The sequence below is a fragment of the Octopus sinensis genome, linkage group LG13 (genome assembly GCF_006345805.1).
Source record: "Octopus sinensis linkage group LG13, ASM634580v1, whole genome shotgun sequence".
NCBI lineage: Eukaryota > Metazoa > Mollusca > Cephalopoda > Octopoda > Octopodidae > Octopus > Octopus sinensis.
The window spans coordinates 47,297,768-47,319,540 of NC_043009.1; the positions used below are offsets into that span (position 1 = coordinate 47,297,768).

The 21,773-nt window shown below is 36.3% G+C and overlaps 1 protein-coding gene across 1 annotated transcript; it reads left to right on the forward strand.

The window, feature by feature from the left end:
* Window positions 1-21: 21 nt before the first annotated feature.
* LOC115218244 (translation initiation factor IF-3, mitochondrial) lies at window positions 22-8,027 on the forward strand. Its single transcript, XM_029787979.2, has 3 exons — window positions 22-204; window positions 4,110-4,617; window positions 7,599-8,027. The coding sequence occupies exons 1-3, from the start codon at window positions 173-175 to the stop codon at window positions 7,728-7,730; spliced, it is 672 nt and encodes a 223-aa protein (XP_029643839.1). The 5' UTR covers window positions 22-172; the 3' UTR covers window positions 7,731-8,027.
* Window positions 8,028-21,773: the final 13,746 nt, after the last annotated feature.

Here is a 21,773-nt window from a genome sequence, read left to right on the forward strand (position 1 = left end):
TTTTTTTGAAAAAGAACTTTCCTTATTTTAAAATTATACGTATGTATCCTTTTTATTTTAATTTAAAAGTTGAGAAATTCCAAAGTTAAAAGTATGCTACTTTTAGAAAATATCTTCTGCATTAACATGTAAAAAAAAAAAAAATCCTTGCGGTGTAATATTAAATAGTAGCATGGCTGCAATTGCTGTCGGTCAACGAAGGATGTAAGTGGCATCATATTTTCCTACGATTTATTGACATCGATATTTTATATACAGCATTAATTTCAATCATGTACATCTACATATTTTATTCTTTAAAAAAAAATTACTAAATTTTAAAACAATATAGTTTTATTTCTTTAGTAAATTTATTGATGTTTGTTGTAATTTCTGCTATTTTGGTTAGTGTCTGTATTTATTATTGTGAGTTTTTTATGCTTTGTGTAAAATAAGTAATAGCGGTTCTCGTTTTTTACCAGTCTACGTATTTGTGGCTCATTAATTCAACCGTACGATGTCAATACGCTTGTCATTAACGACGTTTAAGCTCAACGGCTTTGTTGACCTCTGTTGTCTTTGTTCCCTTTGGATCTGTTGTCGCTTCTTATGTCTGCTTCTGGTCTATTCAAATACTCAAAACTAACTGTATGTTTAATAAACAAAAACAAAACTGAGATGACCTATGTCATTAATATATAAAAACTTCCCCCCGAGATTTTTAAAATCTAAAAACAATATATAAGCGAGATAACTTTCTGTAAATCAGTTAATTGACGTGTTTCGAAAATAAAGTTTAAAACAGAGAGTGGACCTTGTCTTTAAAGCAATGGACAGGTTTCGGTGTTATTAGTGCTCTTCAGGAAAGCATGATCATCTGACATGCTAAAAGGGGTAAATATGTACGTATATGTATACAAATATATTTTGCATGCACACACACATATATGTGCGTGTGTGTGTGTATAGGTATGTTTATATATGTATGTATGTACTGAAAATCTGTTTGTTACCAACACTGTTTAAGCAGAAAAAAGAATATATAAAACCACCCAAGATCTAAGGACTGGCATCTCATAGATTATATTTTGATCAGAAAGCATCATATAAAAGATGTTTCAAGTGCTCGGCCCATGAGAGTAGCATAAAATCTTTCAATAATGCCTAACAGTCAGCAGTCTGGTTCTGAGGTACCCAAAAAGTTAAATGTTGCAAACTTCAAATTACCAAGCAACTTGCAAAGATTCCATAATGCTATAGACAGTATCAATCTTGACCCAAACAATCTATGGGAAGATTTCAAAACACAAGTATTTCAGGCGCAGGAGTGGCTGTGTGGTAAGTAGCTTGCTTACCAACCACACGGTTCCGGGTTCAGTCCCACTGCGTGGCACCTTGGGCAAGTGTCTTCTACTATAGCCTCGGGCCAACCAAGCCTTGTGAGTGGATTTGGTAGATGGAAACTGAAAGAAGCCTGTCGTATATGTATGTATATATATGTGTGTTTGTGTATTTGTGTTTGTCCCTCCAACATCGCTTGACAACCGATGCTGGTATGTTTACATCCCCGTTACTTAGCGGTTTGGCAAAAGAGACCGATAGAATAAGTACTAGGTTCACAAAGAATAAGTCCTGGGGTCGATTTGCTCTACTAAAAGGCGGTGCTCCAGCATGGCCACAGTCAAATGACTGAAACAAGTAAAAGAGTAAAAAAAAAAAGAGGCTGCAAGTTCATCAGAGGTATTTAAATCACGTAAGTCCACTGACTAATTTGTAAACAAATCAGCAGAAATTCATGATCTACTTTCAGAAAAACAAAACTTAGGCAATACACTTCCTTGGACTCCAACTCAAACAGAAGTGTACAGAAAGCTGAAAGGGAAAGTGCAGACTGCTCTACGGAAAGTTAAACTGGAATTGTGGAATGATTGAACCAAAGGAGCACAAGAAGCAGTTGATAGATGCCAAGGGTTTGTACTCTTATGTTAAGGAGGTATATGACTCAAAATCTTCTTCAATAGCTCCAGTGAAAACAGCAAATGGACTTTTGCTTCTGACTGTTAGGCATTATTGAAAGATTTTATGCTACTCTCATGGGCCGAGCACTTGAAACATCTTTTATATGATGCTTTCTGATCAAAATATAATCTATGAGATGCCAGTCTTTAGATCTTGGGTGGTTTTATATATTTTTTTTTCTGCTTAAACAGTGTTGGTAACAACCAGATTTTCAGTACATATATACGTATATAAACATACCTATACACACACACACGCACATATATGTGTGTGTGTGCATGCAAAATATATTTGTATACATATACGTACATATTTACCACTTTTAGCATGTCAGATGATCATGCTTTCCTGAAGAGCACTAATTAGTGCTCTTCAGGAGCACAAGAAGAAGCTGATAGATGCCAAGGGTTTGTACTCTTATGTTAAGGAGGTATATGACTCAAAATCTTCTTCAATAGCTCCAGTGAAAACAGCAAATGGACTTTTGCTTCTGACTGACACCGCTTCTATTCATAAGCGCTGGATAGAACATTTTTCTGCACTCTTGAATAGACCATCATCCGCTGTCATGAGGATGATAGAAAAAAAAAATCAAACACCTTCCAGTTATAGAAGAGATGGCATTTGAACCAACTCTAAATGACATTTATTTAGCTGTGAATAAGCTGAATAACAATAAGTCTCCAGGGTCTGATGGAATCTGTGCAGAGGTCTTGAAATATGAGGGGGTTACAAAATGTTTGAACTCTTGACCTCGGGTTGACCAAAGCCTTGTGAATGGATTTGGCAGACGGAAAATGAAAGTAGCCCATCATATATATTTATATATGTATGTATGTGTGTGTATATGTTTGTGTATCTGTGTTTGTCCCCTCTTCCCCCCAACATCGCTTGACAACCGATGGTGGTGTGTTTACGTTCCCATCACTTAGCGGTTCGGCAAAAGAGACCGATAGAATAAGTACTAGGCTTCCAAGGAATAAGTCCTGGGGTCGATTTGCTCGACTAAAGGTGGTGCTCCAGCATGGCTGCAGTCAAATGACTGAAACAAGTAAAAGAGAAAGAGAATCTGCCTGACGTCATCGTAGTTGTGACATATCTATTATACATATCTGTAATCTACCTTACGTCACCACAGTTGTGACATATCTATGACAGATCCCTAAAGTCATTATAGATAAAAAAAAAATAAAGATCTTCCATCAGTCATTCAGACTTGTAGGGCCAGTTTCCCATTTTCTGTTGTGTATATATATTCTACACCTTGATGGGACGCCAGTCTCTCTCAGGATTACTCATTTTTGCCAACTGAGCGATCTGGGGCAACAGGAAATCCCTTTTTTTAAATCCCTTTACTTTGATTATTTCTAATATTGAACATATTGGAAATAGTCAAACCCTTCAGTTTCGTAACTTGAAAGTGAGTTTAGTACCAAAAATTCTTAGTTAAATTATTAATTAGCATTTGTATATGGTACGTAAGAGAACATTCGAAAGTGGCCGTTGCCAGCGCCACCCCGACTGGCCTCGTGCCGGTGGCATGTAAAAAGCACCATTCGATCATGGCCGTTTGCCAGCCTCGCCTTGCCCCATGCCGGTGGCACGTAAAAAGCACCATCCGATCGTGGCCGTTTGCCAGCCTCGTCTGGCACGTAAAAAGCACCCACTACACTCACGGAGTGGTTGGCGTTAGGAAGGGCATCCAGCTGTAGAAACATTGCCAGATCAGACTGGGCCTGGTGCAGCCTTCTGGCTTCCCAGACCCCAGTTGAACCGTCCAACCCATGCTAGCATGGAAAGCGAACACTAAACGATGATGATGATATATATCAGTGAACTCTCTCCTGCATCTAGCTGCTCAGGTGAGCAGCTAGATGCAGGAGGAGAGAGTGAGAAAAAGCTGTTAAGTGTTTTGTTTGAGAACACATGTCACCTGTTCCAAGAATCGAAACCACAATCTTATGATCATGAGTCCAACACCCTAACCATTAAGCCAGGTGCCTCCACATATACATTATACATCATCATAATTATGACGTATCTATGATACATGTCTATATCCACTATACATCATCACAGTTGTGATATGAAAGCTAATATTCTATTTTCAGATTTTCTTCCCTGTATCGTCCATTGTTACATCTGTCGCAGTTAAAACCCTGCACAGCTCCTGTCAGCATTCAGCTGAGATTAGCTTCGACTGGGAAACAGCCAAAATATAAGAAAAGTAATGCTATTAGTAAACTACCTGTTGGTCAGGACACTGAAGAAGAAACACCGAAGTTGATTAAACTATTTGATGAGTCTGGTTGTCTGTTACCTGTTGTTGAGAAAGATGAGGCTCAGAAGCTGGCAAAATTAAAGGAGCTCAAATTAGTACAAATAAGTGAGGACAAATTAGAACCACATTATCAATTGATGACAGGTAAACAGTTAACTGAATGTCGGCTCACTCAGAAAAAGTCCAAAAAAGAAAAATCCCCTATAGAGAAAACTCTTCACATAAAAAGTACCATATCGGAACATGATTTTCTTGTTAAGTTAAACAAAATAAAAGAGTTACTGGAGAAGAATATCAATATAAGGATGAAGATAAAAGTGTCAAATTGTGATAATGAGGTAAGGGTTATTTTATAAATCTAAAGATGTTTACCAAATGTTAAGAAAAAAATACAATGAAACTGGTTGTTTTTTCCCTTAATCATTTTTTTAGCCTTTAGTTTAACTACACCTATATATCTAAGATGTTATTGTTTGTTCCTTCTTGAGCCGTGTTTGGCTCATAAGGGCTGATTTCCCAGTTTTATTGGTACTGGTCCGCTAGATGCAGGAGGAGAGAGTGAGAAAAAGTTGCGATGAAAGAGTCAGCAGAAGTTCACCATTACCTTCTGCTGGAGCTGCGTGGAGCTTAGGTGTTTCGCTCATAAACACACACATCGCCCAGTCTGAGATTCGAATCTGTGATCCCTCGACCGCGAGTCCACTGCTCTAAGCACTAGGCCATGTGCCTCCACATATACTCTTTTACTTGTTTCAGTCATTTGACTGTGGCCATGCTGGAGCACCGCCTTTAGTCAAGCAAATCGACCCCAGGACTTGTTCTTTGTAAGCCTAGTACTTTTTATATCGGTCTCTTTTGCTGAACCGATGAGTTACGGGGACGTAAACACACCAGCATCGGTTGTCAAGCGATGTTGGGGGGACAAACAGACACACAAACACACACACACATATATATATATATATACATATATACGACGGGCTTCTTTCAGTTTCCGTCTACCAAATCTACTCACAAGGCTTTGGTCAGCCCGAGGCTATAGCAGAAGACACTTGCTCAAGGTGCCATGCAGTGGGACTGAACCCGGAACCATGTGGTTCATAAGCAAGCTACTTACCACATATATGGATTTCAAATTTTGGCACAAGGCAAGCAATTCCAGGTATTAGGGGTAAGTCGATTACATCAACCCCAGTGCTCAGCTGGTACTTAATTTATCAACCCCAAAAGGATTAAAAAGGCAAAGTTGACCTTGGTGGAATTTGATCTCAGAACAAAAGGGCGGCTGAAATGCTGCTAAAGATTTTGTCAGCTCATCGCTCTAAATTAGCTTCCATCACATATCCAAGATATTAAATATAAGCACACATTCCTTCCAGCCTTCTTTTTCATCCCTCTCAGCCTCTTTTCCTCTCTTATACTTACTAATTCACTTCTCTCGTTTGCCACCTTAATATCATTACATTTGCTAATTGATAATTTAAGAATTTCTGGTACTAAATTCACTTTTAATTTACAAAACTGAAATCCGTTTAGATATAAAGGGAAATAACTCTAGAAACGTCAGAGTCGTATCCCTTACTTAGTCAATGACTATTATTAATAAAATATGTCCAGTATTCAATGAGAAAGACCGTTGTGTAATTGAATACTCTATACGCAATAGAATGGATACAATTATTTGTAATATAAGGTTATACGGAGAGCCCATACGGTTCGGATTAATTCTCCGTAGGGTCATTTGGTGTATAAAAAAAAGGGGAATACTTAGTTAATGCTTAGTATTTCTTCAATCATCTGATTTAACGCTATGGTCATTATTTATTTATGATAGCGAAACCATTGTGAATAATTAAACCTTCCATTTTATAACTAACATTAAAACATTAACTATACTGTGGAACCTCGGTTTACGAATATTTCAAATGACATTTAATGAACGAATTAAATTTTGTTCATTAACTATCATTTGAAATATTCGTAAACCGAAACCATTTTTCTCATATGAAATTTGAGAGAATTCGTTCACTAAGCAAAAGCTAGACAACAACTAACACGCTCTCGCTGATACTCTCGACTTAACAACCGTCATTGCCAGCTTGCCTGTTCGTTACTCGAAACACTGTTCGTTACTCGAACAGAAACGTTTTCGTGTACCGACTTGTCCGTGATTAGAGGCATTCATAAACCGAAGCTTCACGGTACTAATATCACTACACATATACACACACACGCTAATTTCAATGCAAACATTAACCTTTCGTGAGCTGGTGGGGTCCCTAGGAACCCCAGCAAATTTTAAAAGTTATGTAAATTTTACAATTTTTTATCTAAATAATTTTATATCTCATGACTTTTATTGTCAATAGTTTATGTATGCACATAAAAATTTTGAGTTTAAAATTTCCAGTCATGTGGATGTTATAGCGTAAAATATGCTCATTAGGGTCCAACTGGACTCCATTGGCCTTCTGTGAAATTATTTTTTTATGTTCTTTTTTCAGATATTCTGATGAACTATAAGTCAATTTTCTTTGTATTTGTACTGGTATGAATCAATATGCTAAATAATTTTGTTTTATTTTATATTTAGTACTATATGTATAGTTTATAAAACTATAAAAACTTCATTTCTTTCAATAAAGGGTTTTTTCAGTCAATGAATTATATTTTAATTCCCCCTCTTCCATTAAACGTTAATAATTACAAATATAAACTTATAAGATGCTAAATTTCTTGTTCAATATCATGCACTCACACATATATACAAGATTAAACAAATATTACTTTATGGATAGTGTGGAAAGCACAAAAATAAAAGGGGTCCCTTGGGATCCCAATGACCTTTTGTGTAATTCCAACTCTGCCGGCCCACAAATGGTCAACTGTCCTAAAATATATATAGAGAGAGCTGATTAGAGATATTGCTATTTTTATCAAGCAGCAAAGTTGACCAAAATTCACTAAATGGAATATTTAACTCTCTCCTGTTTAGACTAATTTTTAAAATTCTACCAAAACACACACACACACACACATATATATGAGTCAACAATATTGTTACTTGTATCCAAATCTGCTCAACAATTTCCATCTCTATAAATCAGAGACATTGATTGATTGGTTGAACAGAACAGTGCAGCACCCATGACTTTCTAAAACATGATTTCACCCTCAAAATTGTTGAAGCATGGAATAAATCACCCATGACAGTTGTTAATTGTCAGGACACTATGACACTTTAAAAATTCCATACTTCCTGATTTTTTGCCAACATTACTCCTTACACGCCTATTTTTTTTTTTTTTTTCCAATGCAGACTGAAAGCCGAGGAATTCAATTAAAGTTTATGAAACGGATAACAGAAGAAACCAGTTCCTTAGCCAGCATTAAGGAAGCCAGCAGCACTGCCACAGAAATAATAGTACTTCTCCGTAAAAAAACACAATAATTTGTCCTGTCATCTGTTTCCGTGGATGCTGTCTCTTTCAGTGGCTGTGTTCTCATCCAGATGAAGTTGAGGATTACATAAATGATTATCAAAAACAAACCAAGCAAATGAACATAATGAATTGAAGAAGGTCTCCATTAACATTAGAAATGGAAATAAATGATTTAAAGTATTAGCCGACAGTGTTCTATGAATTTAATTTTCTTGGAGGAACAAGACATGTTTTTATTTAATGAAATGAGAGTAATTATTATCTTATATCATTGAAATTATTACTGTGAAACTTTTAAAATAATTCACATGAATGAAAATAAATTTTAAATAAAAAATAATTTTGGATTCAAATTTATTAAAGATTTTATAATGATGTTTGTCTCTACTTTTAATTATTTTAAAATTGCTCAGTTTTGAATGATCATTGTTTATCTGCGTCTCTTTTTCTAACACAGTTGATTAATCAGGATAAATGCAGATTAGTATATTAATTAATTGAATAGTTAATTTATTATTCAGAAACATAAGGGTTGGCAACAGGAAGGGTATCTTGCCAGACAAATCTGCCTCAATAAAAAACTCCATCCTAGAATCATGTGGTTGGTTCCCAACCACATGGTTCTGGTTTCAGTCTCACTGCATGGCACCTTGGGCAAGTGTCTTCTACTATAGCTTTGAGCTGACCAAAGCCTTATAAGAGGAATTGGATGACAGAAGCTGAAAGAAGCCTATTGTATATCTGTGTGTCTGTGTTTGTTCCCTATGACTGCTTGACAACCAGCGTTGGTGTGTTTATGTCCACATAACTTAGCAGTTTGGCAAAAAAGACCAATGAGATAAGTACTAAGCTTCAAAAAATTGGTTTGGGGTCAATTTGCTCGATTAAAATTCTTCAAGCCATTCTCACAGCAATGACTGAAAGAAGTAGAAGATAAAAGGAAATATGAATGATATTTATTCTACAGGACAACAAAGATTTTACTACTGAAGTAAAAGCACGTGTTTTAGACTAAATTGGGGATGCTGATTCCGAATCCGTGCTCAGAATTGTTCTAGCAGCCAGGATTTTGAGTTATACGCATGTACAAGATTATAACTATACTTCCGGCTAGATGTAGGCCGTATTATAAAATTTGCTACAATAAAAGCAGTCTTAATTCAAAATGAAAGAAATAACAGCAATAAAACAAATGATGAGAAAGTTAATTATTTAGCTTAGCAATAGATGGCGCTGACATATTGTGTGCAAGTGCCAAATATGTCAGTTTGTTCTTGGTAACTCTTAGTGTCGTTTGCGCTGCCGTCACGTGTGGTATGTGTATCTCTCGCTCTGCGTGATTACTGTTTTAACTGTATTCATTGCATTAGATCATGAATAAGACAGCCTATGTGAATCACTCAGACAACTTTTGTTATGTCTGTGGAAAATTTGCTCCGCGTGACCAGTGGAAGAACATTGCCACCAAATTAAAAATTGCCTGTAAATATTATTTCAGGTGTAAAGTTGGGGACCAAGACAAGAGGTGGGTACCTCATATATGCTGCACCGTGTGTTACTCAGGGCTTACACAGTGGCTGAATGGAAAGCAGAAGGGAATGCCTTTTGCTGTATCAGTGGTATGGCATGAGCCAACCAATCATATCTCTGATTGTTACTTTTGCATGACTAATATTAGTGGTTTCTTAAAGAAGGCCAAGGCAAAAATTGTGTATGCAGATTGTAAGTCAGCTATAAAACCAGTCCCACATAACTTTGAGAACTGAGAACCCTGTCTCAATTCCTTCTCACATGCTTCACTTGAAAATCTTGACACATTGCACAGTGAGACCCCTGACTCTCCTATCAATAAAGAGTACGTAGGTGATTCTAAGAAAAATGAGCCAGGCTCATTTAATCAAGATTTGAACAATTTAGCAAGAGACCTAGCATTGTCAAAGAAGAGGGCAGAAGTTTTGGAATCCAAACCACAATGGAATTTACTTATGGCAAGGTATGAAAATTTCCATTTTCTGTTCTCAACATAAAGGCTTATTTGTTTCAAGCAAGAAAATAATGCTTCTTTCTGTACTGACGTTAATGCAATCATGCAAAAACTAGGACACGGGCATGTGGCTAATGAATGGAGATTGTTTATAGACTTGAATGACGTTAGCCTCAAATTATGTGTTGTCACATAATGGTAATGAAAAACGTTCCATTCTTGTGGGTCGTATTGTCAATATGGAAGAAACTTATGAATGGATGGAACTCTTTATGAATGGAGTTAATTACTCAGTTCATAAGTGGAATATTTGAGGTGATTTATAGGCGGTTTCCCTCCTCCTCAGACTGCAGTTGGGATATACCAAAAATATATGCTTCTTGTGTGTTTGGAATAGCTGTGATGACAGCAATCATTACACTGTAAAAGACTGGCCTAAAAGATTTGAGCTCATAGTTGGTCGGTACAGTGTGCAGCATATGTTACGGGTAGACCTGTAAAGGAATCTTCCTTCCACCCCTTCATATCAAACTTGGCCTCATGAAAAACATTGTAAAAGCAATGACAGACGATGGTTGTGGCTTCCAGTACTTAAAAGTAAAATTTGGTGCAGAGAAAAGTGACACAAAACTTAAAACAGGCATTTTCATTGGACCCGAGATCAGAAAATTTATATCTGATAGCAAATTCAGGAGTAAACTGAATCCAGTTGAGCGGACGGCATGCGATTCATTTGTATTAGCTGAACAGAACTTTCTTGGAAATCATAGAGCTGAAAACTATGTTAATTTAATAAACAACATGTTAACAGCATATGAAAGAATAGGATGCCGAATGTCCTTAAATTGCACTTCTTGCATTCTCATCTCGATTTTTTTCCCAATGAATTTTGGTGTGTTTTGTGATGAGCATGGTGAGAGGTTCCAGCATGACATATCTGAGATGGAAATGAGGTATCAAGGCTGGTTCAATCCAGACATGCCGGGTGAGCACTGCTGGTTCCTACAACAGGAGACCAGCACGACGCATAAGCGCAAGAACAAATGTCTCAAACATTTCTGAGCTGTGAATCTCAAAAGTAAAGTTTTCCCTTAACATAAATATACTATGTACCATTATATTATAATATTATTTGCCTTGAACATAAATTTATTACATACAGTACTAATATACTATTATAATAATTATTTATCTTGAACTTAACTTTTCCTGATTCTAATATAGTATTAATACATAATTATGCACATAACTCAAAATCCTGACGTGCTACAGCAATTCTGAGTTCAGATTCGGAATCATTGTACTCGATTTAGTTTAGTACAGCACCAGTTGTCTGAGTAGCAGACAATAAATCTTTTTTTGTTGCTTAGTGTTATTTATGTATTTAATCAACAGGTGTAGGTGAGACTGTGTGGTTAAGAAGCTTGCTTCCTAACCATGTGTTTCAGTACCTTTCTCTCATACTTTGAGTAAGTGACTTCTACTAAAACCCCAGACAGACCAAAACCATGCAAATGAATTTGCAAGACAAAAACTGAAAGACATCCCTCACATATATATATATATATATATATATATATATATATTAGAAGAAATAAGGTACTCAGAAATCTGGATGGTTTTATATTTACAGATATTTATTAATGTCACATATTTTTATAATTCATATATTAGCGCTTGCATCCACTCTGGTGGAGTCATCAGATTGAACTTTTTCAGGAATTTTGTCTCTTTCTATAGTATTATTGAGTGTGTAGGGGTGGAGAGAGATGTAACAAAAAGTTCATTCTGACGACTCCACTAGAGTGGATGCAAGTGCTAATATATGATTTATAAAAACATGTGACATATTAATAAATATCTGCAAATATAAAACCATCCAGATTCCTGAGTACCTCATTTCTTCTAATATATAATACCTGTACATCATCTCCAAACCTTCTAATATATATATATATATATATATATATATATATAAACAGTTGTGTGTGTGTGTGTATATATATCTATATACAAGAGGTTGCTGAAAAGTTCCTGGCTTTAGGTAAAAGAAAAACAGGTAGATTAGTTAATTATGATTTTATTCAATATATTCCCCTCTCAGATTCGCACACTTACTGCAGCAGTCCTTCAGTTTTTCTAAGCCCTCTAAAAGAACTCAGAACGTTGGGCCCCCAGCTAGGCCTTTCATGATACCCTTAAAGGCAGAAACTTTCTAGCACCCCCCCTCTCTCTAACTATATAGACATATAATCATCATTTTGTTGAAGTCCACTTTTCCATGCCTGTCTGGGTTGGAGCTTTTTTATTGAGGAAGATTTGTCTTTGGCCCAACACCCCTTTTATTGCCAACTCTTTCCTGTTTCCAAGCAAAGTAACATTTCCCCTCGGTCAGATATGTTTTCACAGAATAGAATAAGTACCAGAGTTATAAATCGGTATTGGGGTTGATTTGGTTGACTGAACACTTTGAGGCAGTGCTCCAGCATGACCGCTATCCAATAACTGAAAGAAGAAGTAAACAATGAGAGACAGACAGATAGATAGATATAGGCATAGGAGTGGCTGTGTGTTAAGTAGCTTGCTTACCAACCACATGGTTCCAGGTTCAGTCCCACTGCATGGCACCTTGGGCAAGTGTCTTCTACTAGAGCCTTGGGCCAACCAAACCCTTGTGAGTGGATTTGGTAGACAGAAACTGAAAGAAGCTTGTCATATATATGCATATATATATGTATGTGTATGTGTTTGTGTGTCTGTATTTGTCCCTCCGCCCAACATCGCTTGACAACCGATGCTGGTGTGTTTACGTCCCCCTAACTTAGCAGTTTGGGAAAAGAGACCGATAGAATAAGTACTAGGCTTACAAAGAATAAGTCCTGGGGTCGAATTGCTTGACTAAAGGTGGTGCTCCAGCATGGCCGCAGTCAAATGACTGAAACAAGTAAAAGAGTAAAGAGAGATATGGTTGAAGGAGAGATAACCAGTGCTGGACAGCATAAGCTGCTAATGTAGTGACACTATCAATTAATTCTTAGACGTTAATAAGAGGTTAATTAAAAGAAACTTGCTGATTACATTTACATTAGATTGTTATTCTATAATTATGAGAAATGTTTAGCGACTTGCCTCTGTTGTTCAGTATTAGAGTTGATTAAACTATGACAAAAGATGTTTCTTGGCTGGATTCAACGAAATACAGTTTCAATGTGATTCAACGGCCAATTCTGTTGTTTGACTTAGACAACATCAATTACACACCGTTAGCGTCTTCGTTATTCTCACCAGTAGCTTTACATTTAGGATTAACTTTTGGCGTGATAGTGTTATTAATTAATTGTTCTGATTGCAGGCATAGCTGTGAAGTTGAGATGTTTGCTTCCTAACTGTACAGTTTTCTCTTCAGGCCTCCTGTATGGAACCAAGTGCAAACCGTCTTCTATAACAGCTTCAAGCTAACCAATACATCACGAGTGGATTTGCTAGATATAAACTGAAAGAAGCCTGTCATATGTGTGAGCTGACTGAATCATTAGTATTGCTGGATGAAATGCTTGGCAGTTTTTTGCTTGTTGCTACATTCTGGATTCAAATTCCGCTGAGGTCAACTTTGCCTTTCATCCTTTCGGGGTCGATAAATTAAGGTTGATAAATTAAGCATCAGACTATCCCACTGCCCCAACTTTCAGGCCTTGTGCCTTTAGTAGAAAGGGTTATTATTTTCATTATCCTCTTCTTCCAATTTTGTTTCCTTTTCTTATCGAGTGTCTTCTTGACACCTAGGGTAAAGAAACTCACTCTATACATTAGTGGGTCATTGAAAGAAATACACCAGATTGTTCATTTACAAAGTCATGTGATAGAAAAAAAAGAGAAGAAAGACAGAGAGAAAAAGGTAAGAAGAAAATATGAAGAAAAAAAACAAAGAAAATAAAAGGGAGAAAGGAAAGAGAATTCACAGTGACAATGCTTTTTTCAATACATGTGACGTACTAGGGATCATCCTCTATCATTATTATTATTATTATTGATGGCAGCAAGCTGGCAGAATTGTTAGCATACTCTACTTGTGAAGACCTATTGAGGCAAGTGAAAATCAAAATCATAATCGATCAACATCAATGGAATTTGTAGCTGTGATACCAGTGCCGGTGGCACGTAAGAGAACCATCCGAACGTGGCCGTAGCCAGTGTCGCCCTGACTGGCCTCTATGCCGGTGGCACATAACAAGCACCATCCAATCGTGGCCATTGCCAGCCTCGTCTGGTCTCCATGCTGGTGGCACATAAAAAGCACCATCCGATTGTGGCCGTTTGCCAGCCTCGTCTGGCACCTACAACCGGTGGCATGTAAAAAGCACCCACTACATTCACTGAGTGGTTGGCGTTAGGAATGGCATCCAGCCGTAGAAGCACTGCCAGATCAGACTGGGCCTGGTGCAGCCTTCTGGCTTCCTAGACCCCAGTTGAACCGTCCAACCCATGCTAGCATGGAAAGCAGACGTTAAACGATGATGATGATGATGATGATATATATATATACACATATATCTATCAACATATATATATATATATATATATATCTCATCATCATCATCATCATCATCATCATCATTTAACGTCCGCTTTCCACGCTAGCATGGGTTGGACTGCTAGCATATATATATATATATATAGATAGATAGATATATGTGTACACATAAATATATATATATATGTATATATATATAACAGCAAAATTTTCATTTGCGCTGTTTTGCAAATATAAGAATCTGATGTGCAGCATAAAATACACATACACATGCACACACATACACACACACACTTGCACCAGATTTATAGCACAACAAGTATTTAGCAATGCTGCACCATTTACTCATGTCATATTTCTGATTTTTAATGTCAGTTAATAATTTAGTTCCTTGTATATTATTAGAGATTTTGTTGTTTCCATGGGTTTCATGCATTTTACTGTTAATTTCACCCCATTATTTCTAAAAAGCCTACTAAAAAAAAAAAAACATTGATAGAAGAACGGAGAGCTTTTAATGATGATTGATTGAAAGTAACGATTTTATATTGTTTCGGCTAAAGATAAACACGAATTTCTTCTTTTGTGATACGTCAGTATCAGCCGTAAAGAAATTTAATGTGCATTGTTATTACGCTACCTATAAGGACCATAAATATGCTCAAAAGAACCATCGCTATTATGTTACCCATAAAGATCATAAACACACTTAAAAAGACTATTGTTTTTATGCAACCTACAAGGACCATAAATATGAACTAAGGAAACCATGAAAGGTTGTTGTAAGAAGTTTGAAAGATGAATGACAAAACAAAAATAAACGAAGACAGAAAGAAAGAAAAATGAAAAATGAAAAAGGAAGGCATTTTAAGCAGGCTTTTTGATATGAAAATATGATAATAACAAAGCATTGTATAATGTGGTATGTATATTTGATAAAGATAAATTTAAATATTTTTTAAAAAGCCACTTCGCCTAGCTTATAAAATTTATTGCTGAACTAGAAGATTCATGTGAATTTAACAGATTAAGTTGTTTTTATACATTCATCAATTGAAGAGGAATACAATGGAAGCTTTTCTGACTTTGAGAAAGATGACCTCATTCTAAATTTAGCATTTCAAACCTCACTTGGTTGTCTTTGAATATAGAATTAATTAGATTGTTCCATGGGTTAAAATTTCTTTACCCAGGTTGACTCTTTATAGAAAAGTAGTATTGTGCATCATTCATTTGCTCGTTATTACGTCTTTTTCTCAGTGTTAGCATGGGTCAGATGAATACATTATTGAGACATTCTTTAACCACTGGATGCTGTTCCTGGTGCTAACCCACTATTACTTGGTTTTTCAAGTAAGGTCTATTTTTTCAACATGTCCATGAAGGCACAAAGCCAGTGAACAATCCCTTAACAGAGAAATGTCAACAACATCAACATCTATAGCTAAGTACTTTTCAGGAAAGGACTAATGTAAACATACACACACACGTGTTTTTATATATATATATATATATATATATATATATATAAGGAAGGACTTGGCGTTAGGAAGGGTATCCAGCTGTAGAAACATTGCCAGATAAGACTGGAGCCTGGTGCAGCCTTCTGGCTTCCCAGATCCCTGGTCGAACCATCCAACCCATGCTAGCATGGAGAACGGACGTTAAACGATGATGATGATGATGATGATGATGATGATGATATATATGTATTTATCAAACCAGTTCAAATAAAAAATTATATATATATATATATATAATATATATATATATATATATATATATATAAATATATATATATATTTATATATATATTTATATATATAGGGAGGAGGAGCTACAAACTTGTGACATAGAGGGCAACTGGGAATTCTTGCAAGACAGCTTCGAGACAGCTTCTCGAAAAGGCAAGGCAAGCTTCTCTGAAAGCTGGGCATAGAATGCCATCAACTATTTGTAGATCTTGGAATGAAGTTGGTCCTCTCACTCCATTCAGAAGTCTCAAAGAATAACACTCTCCAGCTCTTGGGCTGATTGCGTACATCCTGCCAAAGGCCGGAACTTTCCAAACCGGGTCATCCTCATTCACTCCATCAATCAAAGTACCTCTTTTGTGACAATTCCATTTCTTTGTGCTTTTAATCCAAATGTAATATTGTGGGAGTTCAGCATACTTCAATGTCTTTGCAAAGTCATCATCTTGGCAGAGCTGGAAAAAAGCCTGTCAAAATCTGTAAGAGGTGGTGGGCCAACAACTCTCTATAATGCATTTTCTTCACGAAAGAGCACTCTTTGTCCATTCTCAAGATAAATTTCCAAACTGACAGCTAGTGGGAAATGCACATGTGTAGGATGCTCAACAATCCGCCATACAGCTTCTGATGATGACACATATCTCATATTTTGGTATTGGCTGATTTCATCAATCACCTGTGGTTCATGACTATTGACTTGTGCTGCATTTTGTAACTCAAAAACAGCTTGATCTCACCCATTTGATATGTATTTGATGCAGTACTTGATGGGATGAATTGATGAGCAGATTTCAACATTAATATGACCGTTGAATTGTCACAACAAATATGTATCGCAAGGCACTACCCACTGATTGCTGATTTCTTGCTCAACTTGACGTCCATATTGTCTCATTTTGGTCTTGCTGATGTGACCTCTATTTCTGGCTTTCTCCTTCTATATTTTGGATAGGAGTCATTCCTAGTTCAATAGCTTGTAGGAAATCTTTGGGAAATTGTTTGGAACATTTTCTGTCAATCATACATGGACCACATCATAGAGTTCTTTATCTTGCTCTTTGTTAGGGATTTCTGCAGAAATTGCTAAATTCTTCAGCTTTGATTTTGCGCTCTGGAGCTATCCAAAAAAAGTGTCCATGGAGTAAACATCTCTTTTGGTACTCAATAGTGTACAGTCATGCATACAAAGTACCAAATATTCCCTTTTTCATGTTCCATAAACTTTTTCACTTTTAATCTGAAGATTCTCATAAAACGATATTTGATTGATCTCTTGACCAGGAGCAAAATTGCCGTAATTCTAATATTTTGTTATAGATAAAATATATAAATTTGCAGAATCTTTCTTTAAAAGGGAGGTAATTTTGTTGTTTTACATTGAATTGATAGAAAAACCCCATGATAATAGAGGTTCAAACACTCAAGTTATGGGCTTCCAAAATTTGCTTTATAAGGGCATTTAGCCTGGATTAGGGTGTCTTAATATTATTGAAATATGCTGATACTTTGGGAATAGGCATCATTTCTGTTCGTTTACCTATGGTTTAAATTTCATTTAAATCAATGGGGAAAAATTTTTCAGTGGGGGGTGTACTCCTGATAAAAGACTGCATCTGGAAGACTAACTTAAGTTGTAGATACACTCACACATAAAAAAGACATAATTAAGGGTCACTTTACATTTTATTTCTAACTTTTAAGTTTCTAATTACCTTTTCATAAAAAATGTAATTATTAGTTGTCATTTAATTAATAAAAATTGTTTTTAATATGACCTTGTTAGATTGCACTTAATTCAATGTTGTCTTCAACAATAAAAAATGGTTTCCCCACCTTAACCCTGCTCTGAAATAATTAAAGAAAATATTGTCAGATATAAAGACAATATAGTTAATTGCAATGAAAGGAATATTTTTTCCCTTGATTTTTAAAAGTGAAACTAGAAACCCTTTCAATAACCATCCCACTTGGGACAACCTTTGAAATTTTTCTTTTCCTGATTAGCAAACAGAGAGTAAGCATCACAAATTCTACCAACTGTTCAACATAAACGACATAATGGTGAGCTACAGCTGCTGGTAGACTATGTTAAGTGCTTTTAAGAGTCATGATACAAAACTGGTGCAATCAATTAAGTGCAAAAGAAACCAACATGCAACTGCCAAAATATACAATAAAGAGCAAAAGCCTAAACAAAGGGCCTTATATGCCATCCTGATATATCCATTAATAATATCTCAAGTAGTTAAACAGATCAATTTCATACATAAGTTACCTACACTCAGTACAAAATCTTATTCGATTCTTTAACTTAATTGAATAAGAAAGACTTTCTAAATATATTTGAAGATAAAGACGCAGGAGTTGCTGTGTTGTAAGTAGCTTGCTTACCAACCACATGGTTCCGGGTTCATTCCCACTGCATGGTACTTTGGGCAAGTGTCTTCTACTATAGCCTCAGGCCGACCAAAGCCTTGTGAGTGGATTTGGTAGACGGAAACTGAAAGAAGCCCGTCGTATATATATGTATATATATATATATGTGTGTGTGTGTTTGTGAGTCTGTGTTTGTCCCCCTAGCATTGCTTGACAACCGATGCTGGTGTGTTTATGTCCCCGTAACTTAGCGGTTCGGAAAAAGAGACTGATAGAATAAGTACTAGGCTTCCAAAGAATAAGTCCTGGGGTCAAATTGCTTGACTAAAGGCGGTGCTCCAGCATGGCCACAGTCAAATGACTGAAACAAGTAAAAGAGATAAAGAAATAATGGAGATACTCCCAGCACTCCATAATAAGTGACAAAGCACCAGATCTTAGAAAGGGACCAAAGTACCTTGACCCCTGCCTTACAGGAGACTTTCTAGGTCACTCATCTTTCCATTCCAATCCTAACAAAATTTCAACCTGTTGATACTTATCCAAATTTCTACTTGTAAACTTTAAACAGATCCTCTTGATAAATAGCAACTTATTCTGAATCAACATGACTATCTGAAAGAATACCACACATACAGGTGTAGGCTTGGCTGTATGGTAAGAATCTTGCTTCTTATCCATGTTGTTCTGGGTTCAATCCTAAGGCATGGCACATTGGGCAAGCATCTTCTGCTGTAACCTTATGCCAATCAAAACCTTGTGAGTGGGTTTGGTAGATGGAAACTGAAAGAAACTCATGTATAGATGTGTGTGTGTGTGTGTGTGTGTGTGTGTGTGTGCGTGCACGTTAGTGTGTGTTTGTGTCTGTGTTTACCCCCACCACCACCACCAATGCTTGACGACTGGTGCTGGTGTGCTTATGTTCCCATAACTTAGTGGCTCAGCAAAAAGCGACCAATTGGATAAGTACCAGGTTTTAAAAAATTAAGTACTGGGGTTAATTTATTCAACTAAAAATTCCTCAAGGAAGTGCCACAGAATGGCCTCAACCTAATGACTGAAACAAGTAAAAGATAAAAGATAAATTATAAAATTATAGCTGCAGGAGTGGCTGTGTGGTAAGTAGCTTGCTTACCAACCACATGGTTCCGGGTTCAGTCCCACTGTGTGGCATCTTGGGTAAGTGTCTTCTACTCTAGCCTCAGGCCAACCAATGCCTTGTGAGTGGATTTGGTAAACGGAAACTGAAAGAAGCCCGTCGTATATATGTATATATATATGTGTGTTTGTGTGTCTGTGTTTGTCCCCCTAGCATTGCTTGACAACCGATGCTGGTGTGTTTACATCACCGTCACTTAGCAGTTTGGCATAAGCACCCGATAGAATAAGTACTGGGTTTACAAAGAATAAGTCCTGGGGTCGATTTGCTCGACTAAAGGCGGTGCTCCAGCATGGCTGCAGTCAAATGACTGAAACAAGTAAAAGAGTAAAGAGAGTAAAAGATACACAATTTTAAATCATTCAATCATTAAAATGATTTTTATCAATTTTCTGAGGACTGTTAATAACAAGGTTGATTACACAAAACTTATAAGTGGTTTCATGTATAACTTCAATGATTAATTTAATAAATGGCTATTTTGATGTTTGGCTTATACACTTGTTTGATGTTGCAGTCAATCTTCCACTCTTTGAGTTTCCAGATATAATTGGGCAAGTGTTGTGGAATTCCTGTTGTCAATGTATCTGCAGGGTGTGCCAAGGTTATAAAGTCTGTGCTTAAATGTACACTCAACCATCCTGATGTAATGTTTCTTTTCAACTGTCTAGTTTGGCATGGTTGAAGGAATTTCAGCTCCATACACTATCAGTTTATATTGCTTACCTGACTTAAACGATTGTCTTCCTTCATGAACATCCTGGATTGGCATACATTATAGGTTTGTTGGTAATACGTTCCTTCACGTAGGAATTCCATATGTTGTTGATTTCAACAGAACACCTGTTGAAAATTTTCTTCCTCCTATAAATAATGAGAAATGCTTATCTAAAAAGGTCAGCAATGTCTTCTATTAAAACATTTAATGGAAAAGGAGTGTAAACCAAATAATCATTCAGGATCTATATCTGGATTAAGAAGGGTGAGTATATGAGGTGTTAGTAGAATTTTTTTCTTTTTTAACCACACAGTTATGCTTTCATAATTACTATAATTTCTAAACCATCAATGTTTCTACTGGCAAATTTCAAGGCTTTAACTAGCAGTGCCTTAGATAGCAAGTGATAGAAGACCCTGATTGATAGAAGACCCTCATACAATCAGGGTCTTCTATCCACATTTCTAATGTCTCTGAAACAGGTGATGACTGTTAGCTCATTGTTGAATCTCAGTTGCCTTCCTAATTTTGTTCATATTTCTTAGTAAATTCAGCTTTGAGAAATCACAGCTTCAATACTAAGGACATGTAATTAGAATTGGACAAGAAAGAACTAGAAGATGGACTTTTCAAACCCAAGCCGCCAATCAGCAGAAACCCTAGGAGTAGACAAAGAATGAGATGGTTGGATATCCATAGTCTCAGGCAGTCACACTTGAGAATCTAGCCACAAAGTCTAATGATAGTTGCTTCTGAGAGGACCCTATGGAGGAGATGCCTGAGGACTCCACCAACACCTTCACAGGAACAGAGAGCAGAGAAGATGGACAGCTGAGATATATTTCTATTTCAGATGGATTTATTAGTCTATGACTAGGTTTATTTTTGAAGTGTGCTTTGTGATCTTTTAACTTTTAACATTATAAAGGTCTCTTGTTTAGCCTAGCATTCTATTCCATTTCAATTTTCTTAATTTAATTATCTTTGTTTCAATTAATTTTGAATATAATGAAGAATTTAATAATGACAAATAACTTTGACATTATTAAGCTGGTGGTTGAAACATAGATTAGCATGAAATTTTAATGGACAGTTTTTATTTTGAACACTTTAACCCCTTGGCTTGGAATGCATTGGCGCTGTTTCAATTACATTTGAAAATGATGTAGAATTGAATAAAATAACTTTGTCATTATTCAGTTGGTAATTAGATGATAAATTAACATGAAATTCCATTGGAAGATTTGCTTTTGTTTTAAAACTAAGATCACTTTCAAACAGCAAGTTTATATCAAAGAACAAAGGGGGTCTCAGTTGAGATGGTATCAAAAGGGTTAAGCTAGTAAAATTGACATTTTTGGTTAACTAATTTTTACTCAGCTTGTATAAATATTTATACATATATATCATCATCATCGTCATCATTTAACATCCATTGTCCATGCTGGCATGGATTGGACAGTTTGACCAGGGTTGGCAAGCCGGAAGGCTGCACCAGACTTCAGTCTGATTTGGCATAGTTTCTATGG

What these genes read in the sequence shown, in the direction of transcription:
- LOC115218244 (XM_029787979.2), top strand. Translation starts at nt 173, where the DNA reads ATGGCTGCAATTGCTGTCGGTCAACGAAGGAT. An exon ending in GCTGTCGGTCAACGAAGGAT is followed by an intron (nt 205 to 4,109) that starts GTAAGTGGCATC and finishes TTCTATTTTCAG; the next exon opens with ATTTTCTTCCCTGTATCGTC. An exon ending in TGTCAAATTGTGATAATGAG is followed by an intron (nt 4,618 to 7,598) that starts GTAAGGGTTATT and finishes TTTCCAATGCAG; the next exon opens with ACTGAAAGCCGAGGAATTCA.